The sequence below is a fragment of the Aplidium turbinatum genome, chromosome 8 (assembly GCF_918807975.1).
Source record: "Aplidium turbinatum chromosome 8, kaAplTurb1.1, whole genome shotgun sequence".
Lineage (NCBI taxonomy): Eukaryota > Metazoa > Chordata > Ascidiacea > Aplousobranchia > Polyclinidae > Aplidium > Aplidium turbinatum.
Genome location: NC_137479.1, coordinates 20042447 through 20059731, shown reverse-complemented (window position 1 = coordinate 20059731; position 17285 = coordinate 20042447). Strand labels below are relative to the sequence as shown.

The window sequence follows — 17285 nt, the reverse complement described above, 5'->3', positions numbered from 1 at the left end:
AATTACAAGTTTCATAAGTTGTATTTTTATAAACTTTAATAATAATTTTTAATGTGTTATAAAATAATAAGTTTTTATGAATTTTAAAGCAATGCTATAAATCGATCGGAAATTTATTCGTTTCACATATTTCAAATCTAATACCAATTTATTAAGTTACGTGTAATATTTTTCAGAGAAAATGTCAACAACTAAACTGCTAAAACTCTTTTTAACTTGCTGTTTCATATTTTTAATACTAACTGAAGCAGATACAAAAAGAAACCACAAAAGTAAAAAAACAAAACATTTAAATCCGAGAAATGCAAGAAAACGTTTGCAGAACATGAGTTCGACGGAAGTTATGGATCCATCATTGAAGACCATTGTGCTTACCACACAATCGACTGTGACAACAACAGCTGCAACTGAAGAACCTGACGTCATATGCACAAAAGAAGGTGTAGAAAGTTTAATACAAGGTTACGTGTTCCGTGGGAAGATTTCTTTCTTCGATGTTGTTCCATTGACATATGGAACATACACTGATTTAGAGGTTGTAAATATCCTTCAAGGTTTATTGGCAGAAGCAAACCTTCCCCCACTACCATTCTGCAAAGACGGAAAAATCACAAAAAAAGAAAGGGAAACATGCGACTTGGGTAAATTTTAAATCATATCTTTGTATAAAAACCAACCAATCGTTCACTTTTGTTCATACATGTGCGCTTCAGCGCGAGCCCACTAGCTTTGTTTCTATGGCCTACTGGCTAACATTCATATTGCGTGCGTATGTACGCTGCTTAATTGCAAATATTTCATTCAAACTTGCATGCTCTGAACAGTAATCTTTTGAACTTATAAGTTTAACCGGTTTTGGAACAAAAGCTTTCACAGTGCATGTGTTATAACATAACATTACTCAACGACATTAGTTTTTTTTTACTTTTAATGCGTGTACCCGGTACAGCGAAAGGAAAATATGCTAAATTAATAGAGAAAAAAAATTACAAAATTTTATTTTGCAGGTATAAATTTAAAAAATGTTACTGAAGTCGAATCTAGATTATGGCAATTAAAAGAAGACGGAATGATTCCACTCGAAACGGCAAACAAAGCATTGCGTGGGGATATTTCTTCAGACGAAATAAAGCTGATAATTTTGGAAACTGAAATCGCTGATGGAAGAATCTCCCCAACTTGTTTAAATCAAACGATATTATCCGATCCTGTTCAGGTGAAGTTACAAGAAAGCTATTTTTGTAGCTTATCCTAGAACTTATAGCATTCAAAGCTTGCAGCTTTTCTGTTGGTAACAAAAAGCATGGAACGTCTAAGGCTATTTTTCATAAACCCACCGATTATAGTGTTCATGATTTGTGCAGGTTACAAGCCCAGGAACGCAATTTTGTTAAGCACTTTGATTGTTTTATTGCGTAGCCTATTAAAGCCACTTCTCTTTGTGCTGTTGCAAACAAAGATGTTATACCATTTCCTTATTGGTATTTAGTTTTCTACCAAAGATAGGCAAGGCACAACAGGATTGACCATTATAAGCAGCATTATTAACCCTGCTGTTAGCAAACTCTTCCGGAAACTATATGATTTAGTTTTCTTTATTTCCAAAGATCCTAAAGGGGTTTCGTATTTCTGTAAGCGCTTTACAATAGTGATTTTTTGTATTAAATTCTACATTTTTATGTGACATCTGGCGTGTATGAGATGTTTATTGCCTATGCGGTAGTTTGTTAAAAGGAGATACGTTAACCTGATGATTTCGCCAACAAGCTTTTTACATAGAGTCTATTTTGGCGAAAATCACAGGATCTGAGGGGTAGACAAAGATAAGGCTCTCCTTCAAACTGCTTCATCTTTTACATCCTTCCTCGAAGAGAACCCAAGCCTTATCGTTCCCCTTCAGAAGTCAGCATCACGGCAAAGCTTTGCCCTCTTTGAAAGCAATTGTTCTACTCAGCTAAACTCAATTAATGTAAATGCCAGGAAATGCCTGCAAAATGTAAATGTTAATATAGGTTGGTTGAAATGATCATTACTATTGTTAGGAACACCCTTGTGAAAATCGAAGTTTCGTCATATCACAACTCCCTGACTACCTACAACGATTAAAAGAGCAGGACAAAATGCCATCGCGAGTGAAAGCTGCGATATGTTCAAGTTTCATGAATACGACAGAAATTCTCAAACTTATTGTACAAGATGATAACATCATCAAGACCATCCTTCCGGAGGAAATCAGTAACAAGTTTCTTGTAAGTACTTTTATGAACCAAAAAGCGTTAATTTAGCGCAAACGCGACTTGTTTTTCAAACCGATAAATTATTCTGAAACCCTCACGCATACTTTGAGATCACAAAATAAGTTAAACCTGCTGTACATTTGAAATACTTTTTAAGATGCAACCGATCTTCAATGTTATCACCAAGTCTATAAATCATACTTTATCACAGAATCGAGACGTTTCTGTGCAAGTAAAGAACCTCATCGTGAGCGGCATAAATGCATCTGAGATTCTGGAGGTGCTCGAATTGAATGACAAGCCCAAACAAAGATCACCAAACAAAATTACATCAGACAGCGAAAAGAGAATCACCAACAGCACTATTAACGTTGACGAAAATGTGTTCGATCCAGAGTTATGCACTCCGGAAGGTGTACAACGTTTGATAGAGGGTTATGTCTACAGTAGCCAACTATCTTTAGATAAAATTCTTCCCATTATTCTCGGAAACTACACAGAATATGAAATGGGCATGAAGCTTAATCAAACTCTGGTTAAAGAAGGATTTCCTTCTCTTCCCGACTGCGGTGTGCACCTAAATTCCAGTGCAAAAAGCGATGATAAAATTTCAGAAAAGTGTAATTTAGGTAATATTACTTTTATCTATGTGAAATCAATGAATTTTAAATAATAATTATAGGCCTGCAGGTACAGTCTATAGGTAATTTTAAAATCAACCAATTACAGTATATTAGCACGTTTTTACATTTTTCTTTGGTTTTAAAAATATTGTATCAGATTTGGGTTGATTTGAAAATAGCTGTAGAAAAGAGGCTTTCTTAGCAAACTGAATGTTGTGGAAAAGTGTCAATGCGTATTTTCACTGGCATAGCCTTAAAGAAGCATGATTTTAAATACAATCAGCAGCAAACTAAGGTTTTTCAGCGCTAAACAGTGACATTTTTGAAATATCTGGTGACATTGTGTGAGTCATAAAGTATGATACTCGACAGATTTTTTGGAATAATTAGTTTCGTGTCTTTTGATACTTTCTTCAATGATGTATCTCCCCTTGGCTTTCTCTTACTGCTACGTCACCGGGCGTAATCTGTAGATTGAAGTTGTTTTTCTTAAAACTGATATTTTTGTGCGTTGACCTTGTCGAACTATACGCTTTATTTGTTGCAAGTAAGTGTTTACAGAAAGAAAATTTTGCTGTACATAACACAACCAACAAATACATGTTTAGGTCACCTTCTGCACTGATGCTTGAAAGATTAAAATATCAAAATCTCTACGTTTAACGCATATATCACTTGAAAAAGCAAAACGCGTTACTTTTTCTTTCTGCGCGTTTGCTACCCCACCTGTAGCCTATTCATCAACAAACCAGCACACCTTAAGTAATCACCATTACTTTATTTTTAATCTTCTGTAATAGTGGACCCATGGTTGACCAAATTGTAGTTTATTTAGGAATCGACGTAACGAACTTAGACAAAAGCAAAGATAGAATGAAGGAGTTAGAAGACAAAGGAAAGCTTCCCATCGGAACTACGGAGAAGGCACTCAAGGGAGATCTTTCCGTAGCAAAAGTGACTCAATTGATTGTGAAAGCGGAAGTGGCGGCCGGTAGGATACCCCCAAGCTGCATAAATGCTTCTAATTTGAATGGAAATGCTGGTTTTATAAAAAAGGTATTTTTTGCTGTCTGCTGAAAGTTATAAAAAGGTAATCATTGTTTATTGTTCAGTAATCCTACTAAAATCATACTTATATATTCTGTAGTGTAACAACACAGGGCACCTGGCAAGTAAATAGAAAGACCAACCAATGCCGTGTTTATTTGGTGATCTAATGTATCGAAAAATAATAACAGATCTGTAACTGAAAAAATTTAACGATTGCAGTTAAAAACACTCACTGTGCAGTATCATACACAAAAACGTCAGGTCTGAGAAACGTTACCAGTTTGTTATAATGTCGTAATATAGCATTAAATAAAATTAAGCCATATACTTAGCTAGTGAACGTTAAAAAACTTGACTTCTTTAAAGATGGTGTTAAGTTTACGTTTTTTATAAAGCGAAAAATAACGTTAATTTATGTAATTTTACCATATTGTAGAAGATTTACTAAAAGCCTGGGCGTTATATAGAATACAAATTGATCTCCCTCTATAGCAGTAAAAATAAAAAAGTGAATAGATAATTACAGTAGATAAACAAGTATGCAAAAAAGTGACCCAACAAATGAAAAACAACCTAAAAGCACAATAACTTTTTGAACTTTTTGGTTTGCCTACCGGTACTTATAATTTATCGAAATTTTTAATTGACATTTTATCGCCATTGTTGAACCAAGAATACACCGTAAAATTTGTACAATTAATCAAAAACACCTTTGTTGATTGCAATAATTGCTTTGTTTCTTTTGATGTTGTGAGCTTATTTACCTCCGTTCCTCTCAAAAAATGTTTGAATGATGTCACAGAAGCTTGGAAATTGTGTTTTGAGCCCACTGTATTTTGTTATAATAACGTTCTTTATCGTCAAATTTATGGTACGCCAATGAGTTCTTGCACTTTCCCGGTCGTGGCTAACATTTTCATGGAATACATTGAGCGCACTGCCATCGCTCCATTCCATACACCACCGTAACTTTGGGTGAGATTATCGATGACACTTTTTGCATTATAAAAAAAGTCTGTGGTCAACCAATTCCATCAACATTTGATCATCATATCTTCTTCAATTCAATTCACAACAGAGCATGAAAAAACAACTCTATATCATTTTTAGACGTCTTAGCTATTCGTCACCATACCACAAACACTTTGCCTACTACAATTTAAAAAAAACTCACACACACTGACAGGTATTTAAATTTTAATTCACACCATCCAAAACATCAAAAACTTACTGTAGCTAAAACTTTGTATAACCGCATTGACAGACATGTCGCAGATCCGCATGAACGTTCACGACAGCACAAAGCATTACACAATACGTTGCGCCTCAGTGGATTTCCAAGAAAGCATGCTTGCCAACGACAACCAAAAAGTTTCGCGCCTCCAGTCTCCACGTACCCAGTACAAGTCTTTTGTTTCTTTACCTTATGTTAAGAGAGTTTCTGAAAAAAATCGGCGTATCTTAAATGAAATTGGTGTAAAAGTCGCTTTGAAACCTTTCTTGACAATAAGTAAATTTTTGCCGTCTTTAAAAGACCCTTGAAACAAAGCGAAATCTCAGGTTTAGTGTACCAAGTCTCTTGTGATAATAGCAATTTAATTTATGTTGGCCAAACAAAACGAGATCTTAAATCTCGCATTAATGAAAACAAAAGAGCTTTCAAATATCAACGCCCGGAACATTCTGCTCCTTACATGCACGCCATAGCTTCAGATCATAAAATAACTTGAGCAATTTTAAAATTTTAAAAGTTGAAAGTGATTATAAAAAGCGAACGTTTTCTGAAAGTTGGTTCATCAATCAAAAGCCTCATGTAATGAATCGCAATGATGGCATCTCTTTTCCTGCTATCTACAAAAAACTATTGTAAGTGCTGATTTGACGTTTTTTAAATTGGTTTCATGCTGATTGTAAAACTGTGCAGTATTGCGCACAAAACTCGATTCATCATGACTCATGCCGTTCACTCTCCTCTCTTGTCGTTATTTAAGTTTCTTGTTGATCGTTAACAATTAAGTCTCCCCCTTTTTTCGAACTTATTTCAAACTTTGCGCGCGATAAGTTTTTGTCCAGAAGTTGAATTTTCATTTTGCATGTTTAGTTGTTTTCAGCAATATGTCCTGTGTTTTGCCATGCTAGACAGGTAGTCACTACCTGGTCTAGCCCCCTGAAGAAGTCAGTCGTGTCTGATTGACGAAATGTCGGAATAAAAGCAGATTGTCACAGTATACATTTTGTGATAGTTTAGCTTAATTTGCACCAGTGGAACGCCTTATATTATTCAACTTTTTGAAACTTTATAACTTCTTAAATATTGAGTATTGACCCAACAACTACAAAACTTTGGGTTTAGGATTTCTGTTTGTTAATTGTTATAGCCAACAAAACCATATTGGCTAACATAACTATTTGCTGTGAAGTTACATTTACTACCACAACTCAAGGGTCAATAAAAAAATAATTTTCATGTGTGCCTTTTGTAAGTTGCTGTCATAGCCATCGAGCATAAAATTTTTCATAACCTCAGATACTATCAGTTTCTTGACAAATTGTTTCTTGGCAATTTACTGCCACGTCGCAATGCTGTATAATGCTTCAAACATTTGTATTTTATTTTAACTTAGGCTACATAAAAACGGTGTGGTATGAAACACTTTATTCTAAATTAAATGTAACATTAATATTACCTATTTTAACAGAAAAAACGTAAGTTATTTAATGGCTACCAAGGGTGATTTTCAGCCATCTTAGTTTTTTATTATTATTTAGTATTTATTTGCATCAGACCAATAGATCCATATTTACTACCTTACGTAAGTAAACTAACCAAGTAAACTACCGTAAACTACTTACCTTAAGTAACGAGTGGTATGTAACAATACTATTTCATCTGATATTCGTTTATTTGAAACTAATGACGTGCTTTTTAAACAGCGATGTTAAATTGAATCTAAATATTAAAAATTATGATTTACCCATCACAAAAAATGTGTAAGTTCGCAGTATAGAGGGTGATGAGAGTTGTATAGTACGAAGCTCGGAATGGGCACCGGTTCGACACCGCTCAAGAGTCACGTACTTTGGCAAGACATTTAATAACTTGCTTGGTGGAAGTGGAGACTGACTTTTTCCTTCCCTTCCATTTAATCTAAATCTTAATCCAGAAGCCATTAATGTTTCCAATGATCACCAAGCGTAACCCTGAAAGTGATGAGAAATAGAGACGTATGACAATACTATTATTTTTTCAGGCTAGCAAAGATGACATCCGAGCTATCATCATGACCCATCTTCCCAAAGAACTTCGAACCTTGATCAAAGAAGGGAAAATGCCTAAGGAGATTGAAGATGCTATTTTCTCTGGAACCCACAACAAATCGGAAATAATGTGGATGATCGTTGAAAACGACGAAGTTATAAAAGCAATGTTGCCACCTATAATTCTGGACTTGGTGGAGGTACATCAAAACAATGTTTAAAAGCAATAGAATGATGATTAAAACTATAAATTTGAGCTTTAAACATCTTGATGTTGCTATTACGAATAACATTACTCTCAAGCAAACTGTGTTTTGCAAAAGTCAAAAGAATACTTTTCGGAAACAGATTCTGGAAGTGAAATCTCCGCTGGCTCATGTTGTAAAAAAATAGTCTTTTTATCATTATTCAGTGCTTATGAAACTGCAGCTATTAACCACACATGATAAAAGCTCTTGTTGCAATTACTTATAGGATCGACCGATACCACAATCGTTAAAAATCTTATTGATGAGCGGAAAAAATGAAACTGAAATTCGCAATGAAATCGAAAGCAACGACCAAATTTTGAAAGACATGATTCCAGCTGGAACGTATTATTTTTACAAACTTTTCAAAGATGAACAAAACAGGAATATGAACACTGCAGCATCCAGCCTTATGATTGCATGCATACTTGTGGCAATGATTACGCTAGGTGAGTCTTGAAAAAAGAAGGCAAAGTAATTGACTGCTTGAGCAAATACTACAGGCCTACTGCAGGCTAATACGATTTTAAAACTGACAAACCTATGAGTTTTGTTGATACTGTTACAATTTTACAAATGCGAAGTTGTAAACGATATAAGATAAAGGTGGTCCCATACTTGATTCAAGTGTCGGGTATGAGAAGATAGGGTTCTCATTGTACTAAGCCTTCGGCACTAACGAGAGTAGGGTGGCCAGTTCCTTTCTCTCGGCCGCCTTTCCTGCAGCAATTATACCCACACCAATTTATTACACCCTAGGTAGAGGTGAGCGGTGTTTTTAACAACCAGCTGAAGCCGGGAATCGAACGAGGATTACATAATTAGAAAGCCTTATTCGTTGCGCCATCCCACCACCTGCGCAATCCCACCACCTAAACAATATAGTCTACTCTAAATACTTGTGATTTTATTTATTTCTATGGCTTTTTATTTTACAGATGTTTGTATCTTTAAAGTTTGTAACTAATTGTTCGTAATTTTTCTACTAAATGTTATGATGGCATGACAAAGCTATTTTTTTAATTGTTATATTACAAATTAAAACGGTAGCCATAACGAAGTCTTTACCTATCATGCAGGAACTTCTGTCACAGTGAAACAAATCTTTGACCATACGAGGCGTCCAAAGGGAGTTGCAGTGTCCTTGTTCGTTCAATATATTTTAATGCCTGCAATGGCGTTTGGCCTAACAAGAGTCTTCAACTTAAACAAAGTAGCAGCAATGGCGATACTTGTTTGTGGATGTTGTCCTGGCAGTAACCTCTCTAACATTTTTGCTTATTTAACGAGAGGAGACATGAATTTGAGGTAAACTTAGGAACTTACATGCTGGTAGTCAGATTATTTTTGCATACCCAAACCGTAAACACATTAGGACAAAAAGAGCCCTTGGCTCAGTAAATTTTCTTGGGTAATAAACATCAAACAGATTATTATTCGCACAGTATTTATCATGTGCAACATGCCGGCATGAGTAGAATGTATTAACAACGGGCAAAACGATTTTAGTGCAATGCTGTAGATAAAAAATTATAATAATAATAATGTTATGGTTTTATTTATTGTCGCTCTGCAACAGCTAAGGTCTTTTAGCGACAGGGTTCATGTTTTGATTTTTATATCAGGTTTACGATGTTATCACATCATCACCCGATTTATTCTCACTGCGTTATGCAAGAAAGAACACAATCGGTAGCGTTTTTAAAGTTTTTAATGCTTTAAACTACTGTAGATTAATATTGTCCAAAGGTTTGTGCAAGCATTCGGCCATTGGTCGTTCTGCAGTGGATAGTGCTTTTGGAATGAATTAACTCGATTTTAAAACTTTTCTGCGTGAGTGTTTTGTTGTACTCACACACAAGACCTTTTCAGTTACCAAAAAATAAAATTACTGTGGGAAACGTCAGAGCAAACAACAAATACGTGTTTATTTTAAGCTCTTGCCTGATTGGCTCCAACAGCGAACATTGACCATAAACAACTCTGCACGAAACGTAGTAAATCCGCGATAAGCATCTATGTCTGCACGGTTCAAATTCGACACTCTCTTGTTACAGCATTCTTGCGACAACCAGTTCTTCACTGTTCGGCTTTGCTTTAATGCCATTGACTATCTTTATCTACGCAAGATTCATTTCTCCTGTGGACAGCGCTGCTGTTGTTCCATACACCTTTATCGCTCTCAATCTCGCTATCACCGTCCTACCGACAAGTGTAGGCGCGGCAATTCGTCATTTCCGATTGAAGTGGGTACCAACTGTGAGAAAGGTAAGGATGGAAGTGAGACATAGACATTCCGTAACAAATTAATTTACAACTCCATCTAGATAAATAAACCTAGATTTTTTTAGCAAACGGCAGCCTGTAGGCTACGTCTGCTACAACATGTGAAAAATAAAATATGTTTTGTTTTTAGATTGGAGCAGTCTTATTTTCCTTGTTGCTCCTAACTTTCAGTATTATTAATACTATGCTATTTGGAACGGGTATGATCATACATTTTCCTGTGTCCGTATTGGGATGTTGCATCATTCTTCCAATGTTTGGTTACGTCACTGGGTACTTGCTGGCTTACTTGGCAAAAGAAACGGACAAGTGCAGGTTAAAACTTTTTAAATAGCATTTTTAAAACACTTGATCTAATTATTCTGTAAAAGAATTAATGATCATGTTTTTTGAGCTGGTCATGTATGCAAAAAAACATCGATAAAACAGAAGTTAGACTATGATATAAGCGTTAACTAATAGACTACTTGCATTGTTTTAACATAGGCGATCAATTTGTATCGAATCTGGAAGCCAAAATGTGATTCTTTGTACAGCTGTGCTGCAACTGGCTTTTCCACCTGAGGCTGTTGGCGTTATTTTTCTTGCGCCAGTTGGCTTCATGGTCTTTCAGGTAGGTCGCAATTGTTTTTAAATACTTGTGTGTTCATTGAAAGCTTTTAGATTGACTATTTGATACGTACTGTACATTTCATCATTATTTTGTGGTGCTATCAGCCTATCACACTGTATAATACAGTAACCTACTTCAGACCATCTAAACAAGCAGGCATGTGCTGGTCATGCAATAACAAAATCTCGCAAATTTAAAACATTTTTTACAAAATATGTAGAATGTCACCACATGTTGCATTTTTCAAAATAACGTAGCCTTCCCTAAATGTTTTTAAACAATAACTCTGATTAGGCTCAATCTTTATCATTTTTGTGACCAATTTAAACTGTTACTTTAGTGCATCGAGGGATCTATCATAGTTTTCATTTGCCGCATGTATGACAGAAGAAAAGCTAATGACAAAGCTTGCCAAGAAAAGTCTGAAGAAGAAAAGAAGTTTGATATTGAGTCAGGTAAAGTTCCCGCCCCCCTTCAAGTTTTCTGGCCCTTTCATAAGCTAAACTTTAAGTTGCATGTTCTTAGTGCTGAATTCGTGCTGATGTGTTCTTCGTGCTGATGTGCATGTGATCATCTGCAGATCGGGCTAACTTGCAAGACTGCAAGATTTTATCCAAAATGACGTATTAATAAAAAGTAGTTCAATGAATACCACTGACGTGACGAAATGAATCTAAGCAATTATGAAAAATTCGAGGCAACTTCACGTATGGTGCAAGCTGCCGTGAACAATAGTAATGCAAATTATGACGGCGGTATTCAAGCAAAAACAAGCACCGGACAATTCACTCTTTGCAAATTGGACGAGCAATTCGGTGAAAGCGTAATGTAGCAAAGCGAAATTGTTCGCAATTTAAACTGTCAAACTTTTTGATTCAAGAATCGTTAGCTATGACTGGAAAAGTGTCCAAGCTCAGTTTGACTGACGATTATATTTTGGTTTAACTGATTTTATTGACAGTGATCCCATGACTGGCGTGCTTCATCTTGAAACTATGCAAAAAAGAATAGAATAATACGCATTTAAAAGCTAATTTATTGATGGATTTACATCAATAAACTAAATTTACAATATTTAATAGGATAAGCATGCAGTCATGGACAATCTTGAATTTTTCCATTCAGCCTGTAGGTTACCGGTGTAGTTTACATTTTGCCGACTTCCCAGGCGACGAGATTTTCAGCGCATTGCCTCGTTTATTCTAATCTTGTCTTTTGCTTCACCGCATTACCAGAAGGAATTAGAAATTATAATATTGCTCCAATGAAACTCACACACTTGAAAGATAGTGCATAGACAGTGAAGAAACTTCGTTTGTCCTTGCTGGAAATTTATAGTTGAAGAAAAACCAAAGTCGATGAAAAACATATTTTAATCTTCAAAGAAAAACGAACAGCCAATTACCTTGGCCAAAGCAAATTTAAGGTGAAGCGGTCGCTTCGGGTTTTAGGTTTTGACTGATGGGAATAAACTTGCCTTGTGATCGTTGAGATTTTGATCTTCTGTGCAATCTCATTAAGAGGTTGGGTTTGATTTGGATTAGGGTTTACATTCAGGGCTCCCATTTTTTTTAATTTGTGCCCTCTTTTGCCATTTTGGGAATTTGCAGTATTTTTACTTCTTATTTTTTTTATGGCAGAAAAACAACACAAACTACCCCGGCCCTAAATGGATCTTGTGATTTGTAAAAATCAAGCAACACAATCGTCGTTTAAGAAAGACTTTAATGTTTAGTCAGTCCAGTGCCACTGTCACAAATGTGATTGAGGCAAGGCTCCTTCACCTTTCGATAATTAATTGAAAGAATGCATGTGCATCAAAGAAAAACCAACCAAGTTGTTTGCTTATCAAACCAAACGTGGCAGACAGCATTATTAACAAACCACTAAGATTCATTCAAGCTCGATTTTTGTCTTTTAATTCCAAGGTTTTATAACTTTCCTTTTTTACGTTTTAGTGAAAAATGTAAGGATGATCATTAAAGTGCCGACTGTTATCATAGAATATAAATTACTTTTATGACTGAATATTTACAGATCCAAGGTTCCCTAACTCCATAAAAATTCTTGTCCTGAAAGTCGCCCAAGTCTTCCAATTAAGCTTGGGTTTGAGCCGCTTACAATAATACGATCTACTGTAATGTTTGGTAAACCAAAGATGAACTAACGAACATCGTTATATAATCTTGTGTTTGTTCGTGAGTGATTGCAGATTGTTTGTTGATCCTCCGTTTATTTGATAACAGGTTTAAAGCCCAAGTGTAAGAGATTCTACTTCCCCTCTAAGTCTAAATATTCTAATGCTTCAGCTAAACTTATGGCGCAAGTTGATAAGGTCAATTTGAGCTTAAGCCATACTTGCTGACGACTTAAAAGACTTGTTTTCGCTTTTTAAATCAGCAAATATTTTTTTATTACTATTGTACGAAAATTTTTATTCAAGTCGCATTATTTCCTCATTCGTGGAATCGTGGGCTGAAAACGAAAACGAAACGCACGGTAATCGTGGAATCAAAACGCAGCGTCATAAAAAATATAATGCCTGGCTTTTCGCCATCTCTGGTGAAGAACAAAAACATTTTGAAACAGTTTGGTTTTCAAAGTGAAGAAACTTGATTTGTTGAATTCAAACAAAATCAGTATCAAACACTTTTTCTTCCAAACAATTTGGTCACGTATAAGTTGAAGCGATCAAACTTTATTAGTTTTACAAACAAACATCCGGCCAGGTTATAGAGGTTGATGCCATTAACCACGTTTTTCTCAAACAGTTTCTCACGTGATTACTACAAATGAAGATGAATAAAAGAAATGTGCGATGAAACGCCATCGACAAATAGGCGCAACCTCGAAGTGCATAAACGCGAGAATCGCGCTAATTTGTTTAAAATAAATGATGAAACCGTTGCAGTTGGCAGACTTACATGATTGATAAAGCTTTAGTAGAAAGTTTGCTTCGTTGAACCATGGACAAACAAAACAAAGTAACTTGAGCGGGTTTAACATGTTTCATTACAAAGAGATGTAGCATAATTTAAAAAAATCAACTCAAACTCAGATTCAAGTGATTCCTGACGAGGACACTTGTACGTGTCGAAAATGCTTGAGTTGATTTCTTTAATTATGTTACATCTCTTTGTAATGAAACATGTTAAACCGTGGCCACGGTTAAACCCGTTAAAGTTACTTTGTTTTGTTTGTCTATGTATGGTAAGATGATTGAGTGGAACATATAAGCTTTCACGTTGATGGGCAGTGTCCTCCCTCATAGGACGACCAGCTAAATCGCCTCTTAACCAGCAAAATGTCGATACTGTATCACAGGGTTTTGCATATATTTCAAAAATAAAACAATCAACATTTTTTTTAAATAAATTTTTAGAGACACCCACATCTTTCAACTAAGCTTATACCACAGTTTACACTCCATATTATTATTATGTCATTCTTTATGAGACTTTGTCAAACCGCCGGAACATTTTTGTATGACTTTGCTTTATGATGTACGTGTTTCATCTTTTAATGCCTACTTTGTCTTCTAACGTCCTTTAACTGCGACATAAGTATGTAATTACATGTAATCAATTATAAGCAGGTGAAATGTCAAAGTCAAAGCGCCGGTTGGCAGGTTATGTTAAAACTTCGACAGCAGTGAACTTTTATGTTTCTTTTTGTAATACAAATTCAAGCAATTTTTTTGTATAGACGTCACAAGAGTAACAGTATTTTTAATTTCTTGAAGGGCAAGCTCAGAACGTTTTGGTAGTCGTTATAGCATTGAAATGAAGACCAATTGAAGTATATGGGTCATAATCCTCTTTCGTCTGGTTCTGCCTGTGGGTTCACGTTGTCTCTCGGGAGATTGGAAGGTCATAGGGTGTAATTTAAAAACGTTCGTTTTAAACCTTTCAATTCGTCAACAGAATTGACACTTTAATAACTGTTACAAAACTAACATTTTTATTAAGTCAAACTACAGCTACTGTAATAAGCTGAATAAAAATGTTTTTCAGTAAACACCGCAGCCTGCTTTGTCGACATTCTTTAAATCGAACTGTGTTTTCTTACTTGCAGGAAACAAGCCGATCGTTAAAATGCAAACGAAGGAACATGAACCATTTATTAATAGAAGCAATGGAATCAAAAAATGAAGAACGTCTACGTCTACGTGATCCAACGTCTGCAGACGTTAAATCAATGTAGAAAGGACTAATTTAATGGCTGGGATTCGATTTGGAAAGCTCAGTAAATGGCAACTTGTATAGAAATTGTATTGCTTTACATAGCTAAGCTAGTATAGTCTATTAACCAATGCGTGAATTTCACAAGCTTAAAAATAGGAGGCCATTTAAAAAAAAAATTTTCTTCCATACAACAGTGTATCCTGCATCATCATTACATCATACCTACCAAACAATACGAAAACTAAACTCGTGTGTTTCGAAAACTACTGCAAACCACTTTCCCTATAAGTGCTACAAGTCGAATGATTTCGTTGACAAATCTGCAAATTTCACGAACAAATTACAACATTTCAACAACAAGTATGCAGGACAAGATTTTGTTTACAAATGCTGCATAGAAGACTTCCTCGCCAAATTTATTTCTGTACAAACCGACTCATTGGATTAACCGATTTGTAGCACTAATAATGTAAACAATTTGGTTTTGGAAACGTTTGCTACCATGAGTTTAGTTTCTGCATTTTGGGTTGTGTGTTTTTAATCTGACGAGAGTTTCACCTTTTTTTCTTGTAATATATCATGATTGTTTTACGATTTCCATTTAAAAGTAAGATAGTTTCAAGCAGTGGTTTACCAAGTGAAGATCAAACTCTATCCCAAGATCTATCATGATTTTAAAATGGACAACATTAAATGGGCACCATCATTATCCCAATTCGGTTTTGTCTCCACTAATGGAGGTGGCCGATTCTTTCCTTGCAGAAATTGCCTTCACTCTTATTCTCCATCTCGTTCTGTCCCTCGCATCGTTTTCTTTTAGTCCGACTTTGCTTGCCTCATTCTTCAGCTGTTATTTTCATGTTTTTTTTGGACGTCTCTGTTTCCTCTTCCCATCTACCTTCAAAGTCAATACCGTTTGAAGAAAACTTCCTTCCTCCCTTTAGTACACGTGTCCACTGTCCATACCATCTTACTTCGTTAGCATCTTACTTCGTTAGCCCTGGAAATTTGTTCAATAGTGTCCCTCATCTCTAGCATATCCATTAGTTCTTCAGTCTTTTTCCTTCTTCTGGTTTTTACTCCACACATTGCTTCTCACCATCATATTCGGCCTAAACTATACGGTGCACTAACAGTACTAACTTATACTGCGTATAAGGTACGAATGTTTGACATTTTCTTCGATTTGCAGCGATAATGTGCAGTCTATTGGACTGCTACAGTTTACGTAGTTTTTACTATAAGTCTTGCTGTTTATATAGGTGTTGAAGCTCGCTGTTTATGTTTATGAAACGTTTTCTATTTGCATCCACTAACCAAAACAATATAATTTGCGTTAAATTTTATTTGAGAATAATTGACTTTCATTGTATTTTCAACTTTTTATCGCTTTCCGCTTTCTGCTATCGATTACGTCCAATACAAGTCTACCAGAAGGTTATCAAATTCTACAATAAATCACCACCGTATGTTCGATAAAGCTGGTTTGATCGCAAGCTAACTGCATTTCTGAATTTCATGACTGGATCAGTTTGCTATTGTCATGATTTTATCATCTAAGTTTTAAACATTGATTTTTGAAGCCTACAAGCAACAAAGTGTTAATGTCGTAATTTAACTATTAAACGTTAGCTATTACAGTAGGCCATATGCAGTAACTTTGTTTGGTTGGGAGAGCTACCTGTTTTCAGGTAAGTACAGTACAAAAGCGTGTATAGGTCACCTCTTTGAGGAAGAGTTATTCATTCATTCATAGTTTGTCACGCCAGTGTCGGAGCCAGGTGTCGGAACAAGGTAGGAAGAGTTATAACTACAAGTTAAGCATTTGATTTAAAATGTAACTTTTTATTTTTTTCTTGTCAATGAAAAATAGTACAAAAAGGTCTAATCAAACAGCCTCTGTTTACTTTATTTTAACTTTGCTGAAGAAATTTTTGCTTTAGTTGCAATAACATTGGAATTACAAGGAGAACAATGTAGTTGTGACTAGTATGGTGTACGAAAGTCAACGGATTGGTTTTGATTTTAGTACCATATACACTATTATACAGTGTTTTAACAGCATGGTACAGAGGTAGCCCTTGGGTGGTCAAACGCTTTGTACATCACATTTACATAAATCTTCTCAAATCAAATACCAACTGGTTGTGTTACTTGGTGACACTCGTGCTCTAGTAAAAAAAAGATAGTCTGTGACTCAGTGTACACTTTTAATCGATAAAATCTAAAAAATGCTATGTTGCTGTCATGTGGCTCAGCGAAAGTTATTATACTATTGCAATGTGAAATATAATATGGTATAAACAAGCTTCCCTGAGACGGTACATATCTCTTACATCTTTTAATGCCTACGAAATAAAAAAGAAAGAATTCAAGACTGTGAGCACAGTCATAACCCATAACCAATTACTTCGAAACATACAAAAAGTCATGACTTAAGGGTGAATAAAATTTTTGCCACTGCTGTGCGTATTTAAACGGGATAACTTACTCATAAGAAATATCAACAAGAGCAAAGGCCTACCCACGATTCCAAGATTTTTACAAGGACAAGTTGCACAGCTCCTGGTTGCTGCTTTAACCAAAAGTGTGATAAAAATAATAAATCAATAATAGCAATGTAAGTAATTTCTTGCTTTATAATTTTCCAAATAAATGTTAATAAAATTACATGACAAATAGAGCTTTCGGCCAGAAAAGTGCAATACCCGTTTATCATAGGATTTTCATCTCAACTCAAACATAAAACTTTTCTTAGAATGAACGTAACAAAGTATCGTTTACAA

The 17285-nt window shown here is 35.3% G+C and overlaps 2 protein-coding genes across 2 annotated transcripts; both read left to right on the top strand.

The window, feature by feature from the left end:
* Positions 1-236: 236 nt before the first annotated feature.
* Positions 237-2744, top strand: LOC145776128 (uncharacterized). The gene is made up of 5 exons (XM_082587531.1): positions 237-641; positions 1008-1216; positions 2043-2249; positions 2449-2633; positions 2738-2744. The coding sequence occupies exons 1-5, from the start codon at positions 326-328 to the stop codon at positions 2742-2744; spliced, it is 924 nt and encodes a 307-aa protein (XP_082443657.1). The 5' UTR covers positions 237-325.
* A 5-nt stretch (positions 2745-2749) lies between these two features.
* Positions 2750-16075, top strand: LOC145775803 (hepatic sodium/bile acid cotransporter-like). Its single transcript, XM_082587173.1, has 10 exons — positions 2750-2866; positions 3696-3916; positions 7162-7368; positions 7643-7865; positions 8496-8724; positions 9474-9684; positions 9833-10017; positions 10189-10315; positions 10656-10770; positions 14390-16075. Exons 1-10 carry the CDS (start codon positions 2752-2754, stop codon positions 14464-14466), a joined length of 1710 nt encoding a protein of 569 aa, XP_082443299.1. The 5' UTR covers positions 2750-2751; the 3' UTR covers positions 14467-16075.
* Positions 16076-17285: the final 1210 nt, after the last annotated feature.

Bases quoted from the DNA above. Each gene is read 5' to 3' on its own strand.
- LOC145775803 (XM_082587173.1), top strand. From the start codon at position 2,752: ATGAAGCTTAATCAAACTCTGGTTAAAGAAGGATTTCCTTCTCTTCCC. The intron at 8,725-9,473 runs GTAAACTTAGGA...CTCTTGTTACAG, and splicing joins AGAGGAGACATGAATTTGAG to CATTCTTGCGACAACCAGTT. The intron at 10,018-10,188 runs GTTAAAACTTTT...GTTTTAACATAG, and splicing joins AAAGAAACGGACAAGTGCAG to GCGATCAATTTGTATCGAAT.
- LOC145776128 (XM_082587531.1), top strand. From the start codon at position 326: ATGAGTTCGACGGAAGTTATGGATCCATCATTGAAGACCATTGTGCTT. The intron at 642-1,007 runs GTAAATTTTAAA...TTTATTTTGCAG, and splicing joins AAGGGAAACATGCGACTTGG to GTATAAATTTAAAAAATGTT. The intron at 1,217-2,042 runs GTGAAGTTACAA...TACTATTGTTAG, and splicing joins TATTATCCGATCCTGTTCAG to GAACACCCTTGTGAAAATCG.